We start from the raw sequence: 11,639 nt of genomic DNA, 5'->3' as shown, positions 1-11,639 counted from the left end.
TTGCAAGGAAGGTGCCATCAACAAAGCAAATTAATGCATAAGGATCTGCCTTTGGTGATGTTCTTTAAGTGAATATTTCTTGGCAGGAGAATGCTCCCGCTCTTCTTCAATTAATGAAATGGGACTTTTCACTGACCTTGGCTAAGTGTTTAATTTGCGAGATGACATGATTCCCTTAGTGCTGTGCTGAAGCATCAGCTCAGATGAAGTCTCGCGAAGGAGCAATGTAGCAAAGACGTTGTCAGATGTTTTTATTTTGGCAACACACAACCTTGGGGGCTAAAAGTTACACGGGTTTGGAAATGAAACATCTTTTTCCTCTTCCAGAGTGCTTGGAACAATGCTGTCTCCTTCCATCTGACATTTCTATTATTCGAGCAACTGTAATAATCGAAGTGTTATCTTCTTCATTGAAAAGCTTGCCTGCTTCTTGTTGTTTGCAGTTAGTCGTCTTTGTACAGCAGACTCAAGCTTTGTAACTGGGGGACATCAATGGCCAATCTGTAGGCTTGTACATCACGTAAAAACGTCTCTTAGCAGTTTTCCTTTCTCCAAATTGAAAGGTGACCTTTAATGTGGTGAGGCTCCAGGTTCCTTATCCTTGGCCAGCAGAAAGCTGGTGAGTTGCTTGTCTGAGACTTTCAGCTGGTGGGACACTCCCATGGCTTGACACAGATATACAGCAAGAATATGCTTACACTGCAAAATGCAAGAAAGGAAAATCAAGAGGGAAAGATGTCAACAGAAATTACTACTTTAATTGATCAAAACTTGAATTTTCTTTCATCAGCTTACAATTTAATGTTGTACTTTTGACAAGATAATCAATGAATGTGTCACTAGCAATAAAATTAATCAACCTGGGATACTGGTGTTCAATAAAAGGAGCATAAAAGGAGAGATCAGGGAATTTCAAGTGGTTAGCATAAAAATGTGAGCATGGCGATGCTCAAGAAGGTTTCTGACTTTGACAGAGGCAAAATACAATCCAACGGATTTACTCAGACCTATGTTAATGAATACTGCATGGCCATGTACCTTTTATCCTCTATACAAACGATTGCCAACAAAGAAAAAAGGAGGAGGCATACGTCAGGTATAGATAGCTAGGACTGAGTGAATCCCTGGAAGAGTACAAGGGCAGTAGGAATATACTTAAGAAGAGAATCAGGAAAGCAAAAAGGGGACTGGAAATAGCTTTGGCAAATAGGGTTAACAAGAATCCAGAGATTCTATAAATACACTAAGGACAAAAGAGTACATAGGGAGAGAATCGGGTTCCTGAAAGATCAGCAAGTTTTCTATGTGTAGAACTGCTGGATATGGGCGAGATACCAAATGACTATTTCACAGCAGTATTTACAGTAGAGAAGGATATGGAAGCTAGAGAACTTGGAAAAATAAATAGTGACATCTTGAGAAGTGTTCATTTTACAGAGCAGGAAATGCTAAATGTCTTAAAATGAATAAACGTGGATAAATCCCCAAAACCTGATCAGGTGTATTCCAGAATTTTGTGCGAAGCTACGGAAGTGATTGCTGGGCCCCGTGCTGAGATATTTGCATCATCGATAGCCACAGGCAAGGTGCCGGAAGACTGGACGGTGGCTAATGTGATGCCACTATTTAAGAAAGGTGATACGGAAAGGCCAGAGAACTATAGACCGGTGAACCTGACGTCAGTGGTGGGTAAGCTGTTGGACGGGATTCCGAGGGACAGGATTTACATGCATTTGGAAAGGCAAGGACTCATTAGGAATCGTCAACATAACTTTGTGCATGGGAAATCATGTTTCTCTAACTTGATTGAGTTTTTTGAAGAAGTGACAAAGAAGATTAATGAAGGCAGAGTGATGGACATGATCTATTTGGACTTCAGCAAAGCGTTTGACAAGGTTCCACATGGTAGACTGGTTAGTAAGGTTACATCACATGGGATCTAGGGGAACTAGCCAATTGGATATAAAATTGGCTTGAAGGTAGGAGACAGAGATTGGTGGTAAAGGGTTGCTTTCAGACTGGAGACCTGTGACCAGCGGTGCGCTAGGTCCACTGCTTTTCATCATTTATATAAATGATTTGGATGTGAACATTGGAGGTACGGTTAGTAAGTTTGCAGATGACACCAAAATCAGTGGTGTCGTGGATACTGAAGAATGCTATCTCAGAATACAACAGGACCTTGATCAGATGGGCCAATGGGCCAAAGAGTAGCAGAAGGAGTTTAATTTAGATAAATGTGAGGTGTGGCATTTTGGAAAGGCAAATCAGGGCAGGTCTTATACACTTAATGGTAAGGTCCTGGGGATTGTTGTTGAACAAAGAGACCTTGGGGTGTAAGTTCATAGTTCCTTGAAAGTGGATTCCCAGGTAGACTGGGTAGTGAAGGCTGCATTTGGCATGCTTGCCTTAATTGGTTAGTGCATTAAGTACAGGAATGGGATGCCATATTGCAGATGTACAGGACATTGGTTAGGAATACTGCGTTCAATTCTGGTCTCCCTGCTATAGGAAAAGTGCTGTTTAACTTGAAAGGGTTCAGAAATGATTTATGAGGATGTTGCCGGGGTTGGAGGGTTTGAGCTAATAGGGAGAGGCTGAATAGGCTGGGGCTTTATTCCCTGGAGCGTTGGAGGCTGAGAGATGACCTTACAGAGGTTTATAAAAACACAAGGGGCATGGTATAGAGTGAATAGTCCCAGACTTTGTCTCAGGGTAGGGGAGACCAAAGCTGGAGGACATAGGTTTAAGGTGAGAGGCGAAAGATTTAAAAGTGACCGACTGCAACTTTTTCCACAGAGGGTGGTGCATGTATGGAATGAGCTGCCAGAGGAAGTGGAGAAGGTCAGTACAATTACAACATTTAAAAGGCATCTGGGATGGGTACATGAGTAAGAAAGGTTTAGAGGGATATGGGCCAAATGGGACTAGATTAATTTAGAATATCTGGTCAGCACGGACGAGTTGAACCAAAGAGTCTGCTTCCATGCTGTACAACTCTGACAAAAGCACACCAACATCAAAATCTTGAGTTATTCTGATGAGATGGTACTTGGGGGTATCATCAGGAATAACAATGTAAATGACATACAATTAGAGACGATGTTTAGTCATAGAGTCACACAGCACAGAAACAGACCCTTCAGCCCAACTTGTCCACGCCGACCAAGATTCTCAAACTAAACTTGTCCCCCTTGCCTGTGGTTGGCCCATATCCTTCTAAACCTTTCCTATTCATTTACCGGTGTCCAAATATCTTTTAAATTTTGTAACTGGACCTGCATCTACCAATAGGGGAGGCAATGGCCTAGTGGTATTATCGCTGGACTGTTAATCCAGAGACCCAGATAATGTCCTGGAGACCCAGATTCGAATCCCGTCACGGCAGATGGTGGAATTTGAATTCAATAAATATCTGGAATTAAGATTCTAACGATGACCATGAATCCACTGTCGATTGTCGGAAAAACCCATCTGGTTCACTAATGTCTTTTAGGGAAGGAAACTGCCATCCTTACCTGGTCTGGCCTACATGTGACTCCAGACCCTCATCAATGTGGTTGACTCTTAGCTGCCCTCTGGGCAATTACGGATGGGCAATAAATGCTGCCTAGCCAGCAACGCCCTCATCCTGTGAATGAATAAAAAACACTTCCTCTGGTAGTTCGTTCCACATATGAACCACCCTCTGTGTGGAAAAATTTGCCTCTCAGGTCCCCTTTAAATCTTTCGTCTTTCACTTTAAAAATACACCCCCTGTGTTTTGAACTCCCCCACCCTAGGGATAAGACCTTTGCTATTCACCTTATCTATGGCCCTCATGATTTTATAAACCTCTACAACATTACCCATCAGTCATCTAAGCTCCAGCGAAAAAAAGTCCCAGCCAATCCAGCCTCTCCTTATAACTCAAACCCGCCAATCTGGCAACATTCTGGTAAATCTTTTCCGAACACTCTCCAATTTACCAATATCCTTCCTATAGCAGGGCGACTGGAACTGCACACAGCGCTCCAGAAGTGGCCTCACCAATGTCCTATACAACCTCAACACAACGTTCCAACTTCTATACTCAATGGTCTAAGCAATAAAGGCAAGCATGCTAAACACCTTCTTAACTACTGTTTGTAACATGGCGTGATAACAGTTCTATTAAACTGAACAGAAGACAATAAAACTAATTATAGACATTAAGAGAAGGGTCAGTTAATAATCGTAAAGATCCATAATGTGTACATGAAATATTTAATTAACACAAGTATTTAGGCATCAAATTGGCTGCCGGGTTGAACCGAAGCATTCAATATACAGATTCAATGACTGGGGACATACATGATTACTGCAAATCCTCACTTTAATTTATGGTTATCTCTCTGAAAATCACAACATGAAGTGAATCATGCTTTCCCAGAGGGATCAATGTCAATGTCAGAGTTAGGTTCCTTTGGACATTCTGCACTACAAAAAAAATTAAGATATTACTACAGAAGAAACACAAAGCAATATTTTTGAAAATTAATAAATCATTTCACTCTACAGTACTGTTAGGTTGACCAAGCTCCATCTGCTGGCTGAGGTTGATCAGTGTAGGTAACAGCTAAAGCCTATACCCGCACTGACTGACACCTGCCACTAAAAAGAACCCTGGACCACACTATGAAGTCAGCAGGGAACTCAAGACCTGAGTCAATAGCAACAGAAGAACCTAGAGTCAGAGATACAGCATGAAAACAGACCCTTTAGTCCAACCAGTCCATGCTAAACATAATCCCAAACTAAACTAGTCCCGCCTGCCTGCTCCTGGCCCATTTCCCTCCAAACCTTTCCTATTCATGTATTTCTTTAAGTGTCTTTTAAACATTGTAACTGTGCCTACATCCACCACTTCCTCAGGAAATTCATTTCACATGTGAACCACCCTGTGTAAAAAAAATTGCCTGTTGTCATTTTTAAATCTCTCTTCTCTCAGTTTAAAAATATGCCCCCTAGTCTTGAAATCTCCCATCCTGGGGAAAAGATACCTACCATTAAGTCTATCTATTCCCCTCATGATAAACTTCTATAAGGTCACCTCTCAACCTCCTATGCTCCAGTGAAAAAAGTCCCAGCATACCCAGCCTTTCTTTATAACTCATACCTTCCATACCAGGTAAATCTCTTCTGAACCCTCTTCAGTTTAATAATACACTTACTATAACTAGGTGACCAGAACCGGACACAATAGTCCAGAAGAGGCCTCACCAATGTCCTGTACAACCTCAACATGACTTCCCAACTCCTGTACTCAAAGGACAGAGTAATAAAGACAAGCATTCTAAACACCTTCTTAACTATCCTGTCTATATATGATGCAAACTTCAAAGAATTAGGTAACTGAACCCATAGGTCCCTCTGTTCTACAACACTATCCAAGACCCTACAAATTAATTGTATAAATCCTGCCTCGGTTTTTGTACCCAAATGCAAAACCTCCTTTATCCTCATCTGCCACTTTACAGCCCATTGATCCATTTGATCAAGATCCCTCTGTAATCTTAGAAAACCTTCTTCATTGTCTACTATGCCACTAATTTTGGTGTCGTCCACAAACTTACTAACCATGCCTTCTATATTCTCATCCCAATCATTCATACGAATGACAATCCTAAAGTAAATCAGACAAGGAACATGGAGCTGGGAGAGATCAACACCAGGAGGGACATGGGGCCAGAGCACAGCAACCCTGTGGAGCAAGGCCGGGTAGGAGACAAGGGTGAGGTGGTGAGAAGCGACACAATGCGGCATTGTGCAGGTAAAATGAGGCTGGGGTGAGAGGCCTTAGGGGAAGGGGGAAAATCAAGGCCTGGGAAAAGCAAGGGACTAGGAGAAACGAGGCCCGGAACTAATGCCAAGTGAGAGGCTAGACTAAGAGATAAAGTCTGAGAGAGGCAATGCTGAGAAGCAATGGCAAAGGCAGGAGATCTGGAGGGAAAGTCACCTGAGCACGTAGGCTATAGAACAGCAAGTCTGGCAAACAATGTTAAAGTGAAGCTGACAATGTTAAACAATATTCTGACACTGAGCTAACAATGCTAAAATGAAACAAAGCATGTGAATCAATGTTGAGTGGGGACTTGCTGTATACCAGCTCCAAAACTATTTTGATCCTAAATCATGAAACTCCTTTATTTTGCCAGAGTTGAATGTGTTATCCTTTTAGGATGTCTTGCCTGACACTGTTGTCTTAGGAAAGCAGAGATTACTGAAAAAGGGAGGAAGGGTGTTTGATGAGCTAATTCTTCTGGGTGAAATCCGCTTGCAAATAATGTTGACAAAAATAGACTGTCACGCTCAGTACAGAACATCCCTCACCTTAGGATAATTGTTGGATGCTTTCAGAGGAGAAGGCCACAATCCTTCAAATGTAGGACAAATCGGTTCCTGAACTCATTGACTTTCTTAATTACACTGGAATGGTTTTAATGCATATTTTAATTGAAGTTGCAAATTACTCTGACAGCAATCTCTTTATTGTTATGTCTTTTTTTAAGCAAATCAGCTTTGGCCCCAAATGAATTTCTGTAATTGATAATAAAGCATAGAAGGAAAGTGAAATGATATACTGGGTATTTCTCTAAAGAAACAATGTGAGTGGTATCTAATGGCTGGCCACCTGCTGCATAAAAGGTACGTGTGAACAAAGATGAGTAGGTCACTCGGCCCTCTGAGCCCGCCCCACCATTGAATAAGATCATGGCTGATCCGATTTTAACTCTACATTCCTACATATCCCCAATCATCTTTCATTCTCCTGATCATCGAGAATCTTTCCAACTCTGCCTTAAAAATATTTATTGCCTTTAGGAGGAAGGGAATTCCAAAGACACTCAATCCTCTGTGTCAAGCCGAGGCTCAAGTTCTTCAGTCAGTACCATAGGTAAAATTGAATCATCCCTTTCTATACATTCAAATCACATGTTTGTTGCCCTTAATTATATGATTGGCTACAAAAATGTACATTGCCTTTATATGCTGCATCACCTTCTTTCCTCTTTGTGTTACCCTCAGCAGTTTATAGCCACTCCTGTTTTGACCTACGGGAAGTATGATTCATGCTGCTAATTTGGTGAGGTGAGAGCGACAGCCCTTGATATCAAAGCTGCATTCAACCGAGTGTGGCATCAAGGAGCCCTAGCAAAACTGGAATAGAGACTATCAGGAGCCAAACTCTCCGATGGATGGAGTCATACCTGACACATAGGAAGTTGTGGTTGTTGGAGGTTGGTCATCTCAGCTCCAGGACATCTCTGCAGGAGTTCCTCAGGGTAGTGTCCTAGGCCCAACCGTCTTCAGTTGCTTCATCAATGACCTTCCCTCCATCGTAAGGTCAGAAGTGGGGCTGTACACTGATGACGGCACAATGTTCAGCATCATTCACAACTCCTCAGATACTGAAGCAGTCCATGTTCACATGCAACAAGATCTGGACAATATCCAGGCTTGGGCTAACAAGTGGCCAGTAACATTCATGCCACAAATGTCAGGCTATGACCATCACGAATAAGAGACAATTTAACCACTGCCCCTTGGCATTCAACAGTGTTACCAACACTAAATCCCCCAACATCAACATTCTGAGGGTTATCATTGACCAGAAACTCAACTGCATTCACCACATAAACACAGTGGCTGCAAGAGCAGGAATTCTGCAGCGAGTAACTCACCTCCTGACTCTTCAAAGCCTGTTGACCATCTCCAAGGCACAAGTCAGGAGTGTGAAAGAATACTACCCAGTTGCCTGGATGTGTGCAGCCCCAACAACACTCAAGAAGCTTGACACCATCCAGGACAAAGCAGCCTGCTTGATTGGCACTACATCCACAAGCATCCACTCCCTCCACCACCGACACTCAGTAGCATTAGTATTTGGAAGATGCACTGCAGAAATTCAGCAAAGATCCTCAGACAGCACCTTTCAAACCCACGGCCGCTTCCATCTAAAAGGACAAGGGCAGCGGATATATGGGAATACCACCCCCTGCAAGTTCCCCATCAAACCACTCACTATCCTGACTTGAAATTTATCGCCGTTCCTTCACTGTTGTTTGGACAAACTCTTGGAATTCCCTCCCTAATGGCATTATGGATCAACCCACAGCAGGTGGAATGCAGTGGTTCAAGAAGGTAGCTCACCACCACCTTCTCAAGGGCAACTCGGAACAGACAATAAATACTGGCCCAGCCAGTGACACCCCACATTTCACAAATGAATAGAAAAAAAAACTTAATCAATTGCTGAGGTAATCAGAGCTTCTGACTTCTGCTAATTTAATCATTCACAGCATCTGCTGTATGTCTCCAACTACCTCTTCTGCTCATTTTCAGCTTAATTTCTTTCTTGCCATTTGTCAGCAATCTGCAGTTAACAAAAGAAACTCACTGTTCATTACACTCAGAGTTGCCCATGTGTTCTTATGGCCTTTTGTGCGACAACTTACAGTTAGTTATCAAGCGTCTGAGACTGTATCGCGCCTTCTATAGAGGAAACAGTATCTGTGTAAAGAGACCAAGTCACACTGTGCCTGTTCAACCAATCAGATTGGTAAGCCTGAAAAGGCAATTATGTTAACTGAGGCAGGCAGAGTCTGAACTGGAGAGAGTAAATTAGAATATGGAATTCAAATAAAATTATGTACAGAACTCCAGATGCAGTCTCACAAATGCCTGAGAAATGAAGCGTAACCTCCCCATTCTATTTTATTTCACTCATGGGGCATGGATGTCTGCGAATGGGCCAACATTTATTGCCCATCCCTAGTTGCCCTTGAGGTACTGAGCTGCCTTCTTCAATCACTGCAGTCCATATGCTGCAGGTTGACCTACAATGCTGTTTGGGAGTGAATTCCTAGATTTTGACCCAGGCCCCAGCGACACTGAAGGAGTGGCAATATATTTCCAAGTCAGGATGGCCAGTGGCTTGGAGGGGAACTTGCATGTTCCCATGTATCTGCTGCACTTGTCCTTCAGGATGGAAGAGGTGGTGAGTTTGGAAGATGGTGTTTAAGGACCTTTGGGGAATTTCTGCAGTGCATCTTGTAGATAGTGAACAGTGCTGCTACTGAGCATTGGTGGTGGAGTGACTGAACGTTTGTGAATGTTGTGTCAATTAAGTAATTGCTTTATTCTGGATGGTGTCAAGCTTCTTGAGTGTTGTTTGGAGCTGCACCCATCCAGGCAAGTGGGGAGTATTCTATCACATTCTTGACTTGTGCCTTGTAGGTGGTGGACAGGCTTTGAGCGGTATTAGTCACTGCAGGATACCTAGCCTGTGACCTGATTTTGCACTGTATTTACATTGTGATACTGTCTGCATATTTAAATATCCAGATGGATTATTATATCCAGATCTTGTTGCATTTTAACATGGGCTGCTTCAGCTATTGAGGAGTCGCGAATGGTGCTGAACACTGTAATCATCAGCGAACATCCCCACTCCTGACCTTATGATGGAGGGAAGGTCATTAATGAAGCAGCTGAAGATGGTTGGGCCTAGAACACTACCCTGAGGAACTCCTGCAGGGATGTCCTGAAGCTGAGATGACTGCCCTCCCACAACCAAAACCAGCTTCCTATGTGTCAGGTATGTCTCCATCCATCATGGAGTTTGGCTCCTGATACCCATTGATTCCAGTTTTGCCAGGGCTCTTTGATGCCACACTCAGTCGAATGCAGCCTGGATGTCAAGGGCTGTCACTCTCACCTCACCTCTGGAATTCAGCTGTTTTGTCCATGTTTGAACCAAGGCTGTAATGAGATCAGGAGCAGAGTGGCCCTGGTGGAACCCAAACTGGGCGTCACTGAGCAGGTGCTGCTTAATAGCACTGTTACTGACACCTTCCATCACTTTATTGATGAACGAGAGTAGACTGACGGCGCAGTAGTTGGCCGGGTTGGATTTGTCCTGCTTTGTCCTACAAGACATACCAGAGCAATTTTCCACATTGTTGGGGTGTTGTCAGTGTTGAAACTGTACTGGAACAGCTACACTGGAGTGTGGCTAGTTCTGGAGCACAAGTCTTCAGTACTATTGTTGGAAAGTATCAGGGCCCATAGTCCTTGCAGTATCCAGTGTCTCCTACTCTTTCTTGACATCACGCGGAGGGAATCAAATTGGCTGAAGACTGGCAATGCAGAAAGTTGCAACACAAAGGTCTTGAGGTTATTTGCACATAGATGAAACAGGTCATCAGCAAGGTTAATTGAATGTTTACCTTTATTTCAAGGGGGCTGGAATATAAGAGTCGGGAAGTCTTACTGCAATTGTACAAGGTACTGGTGAGACCACATCCGGAGCACAGAGCAGTTTTGGTCCCCTTATATAAGGAAATATATCATTTCATTGGAGGCAGTTTAGCCAAGGTTTATGGGGATGATCCCTGGTGTGAAGGAACTGTCTTACGAGCAAAGGTTGAACAGGTTTGCACTCACTGGAGTTTAAAAGAACAAGAGGTGATCCATTGAAACATACAGGATCTTAATGGGCTTGACAGTATAAATGCTAAGAGCTGTTTCGCCTCATGAGGGGGTCTGGGACAAGATGGCAAAGTCTCAGAATTAAAGGGCACCAATTTAAGACTGAGATGAGGAGGAATTTTTTCTCTCAGAGGGTTGAGAGTCTTTGGAACTCCTTGCAAGAGACAGCTGGTGGCAGAATCCTTACGTATATTTAAGGCTGAGATAGATAGATTCTGATGAGTAGGGGAATCAAGAGTGACAACGGAAGGGCAGGAAAGTGGATGTGAGGAACGTCTGATCAGCCATAATCCCATTGAAAGACAGAGCAGGCTCGACAGGCCAAAGGGCCTATTCTTGTTCTTATTTCTTATGGAACATATGCTCTGGGTTGGAGAAGATTTTGAGGTGGGAGGGAGAGGATCCTATTGTCATGGTCCATGTAGACACCAATGACATAGGCAGCATGATGAGCTAGGCACAAGAGTAAGAAGCAGAACCTTAAATCTCTCGATTATTACGTGGTCTATGTGCAAGATGGCGTTGGATAAGCTTCAACAAATTAACAGACACTCCCCGCTGAATAACAAGGGTCTCTGATAAGCCTAAATAAAAACTAAAAGAACTGTGGATGCTGTAAATCAGAAGCACAAATAGAAATTGCTGGTAAAACTCAGCAGGTCCAGCAGCATCTGTGAAAAGAAATCAGAGTTAATGTTTTGGGTCCAGTGTCCTGAGGTAGGGTCACCGGACCCGAAACATTAATTCTGAGGAACGGTCACTCTGACCCGAAACCCCGCTGAGCGTTTCCAGCAATCAGTATTTGGGTTTCTGTGATAAGCCTGTTGTTTTGGTCAACATACCTGTTCACCAAACCCCGCTTTCTAATTCCAACCAGTGAGCTTATAAACTTTGTGATGTCACTTTTTTTCTCAATTAGAACTGACTACAGGACACTCTTCCCGGTCCGCCTCACTGTGAAGCTGACTGCAGGACACCCTTCCCAGTCCGCCTCCCCGTGAAGCTGACTGCAGGACTCTCTTCCCGGTCTGCCTCACGGTGAAGCTGACTGCAGGACACTCTTCCCAGTTCGCCTCCTCATGAAGCTGACTGCAGGACACCCTTCCCGGTCCGCCTCACGGTGAAGC

The 11,639-nt window shown here is 43.4% G+C and overlaps 1 protein-coding gene across 1 annotated transcript in view; it reads right to left on the bottom strand.

Annotated features, from left to right (window-relative positions):
* Positions 1-234: 234 nt before the first annotated feature.
* zswim7 (zinc finger, SWIM-type containing 7) overlaps positions 235-11,639 on the bottom strand; it is a 27,790-nt gene continuing 16,385 nt past the window's right edge. The window contains exon 5 of the mRNA XM_048612314.1: positions 235-699. Coding sequence (XP_048468271.1) covers positions 571-699 — 129 coding nt within the window. The 3' untranslated portion in view covers positions 235-570. The remainder of the gene's footprint in view (positions 700-11,639) is intronic.

Source organism: Rhincodon typus, chromosome 26 (genome assembly GCF_021869965.1).
Source record: "Rhincodon typus isolate 14 chromosome 26, sRhiTyp1.1, whole genome shotgun sequence".
In the NCBI taxonomy this organism is placed as follows: Eukaryota; Metazoa; Chordata; class Chondrichthyes; order Orectolobiformes; family Rhincodontidae; genus Rhincodon; species Rhincodon typus.
The sequence above is the reverse complement of the archived record's forward strand: the minus strand, read 5'-3'. Positions and strand labels throughout refer to the sequence as shown.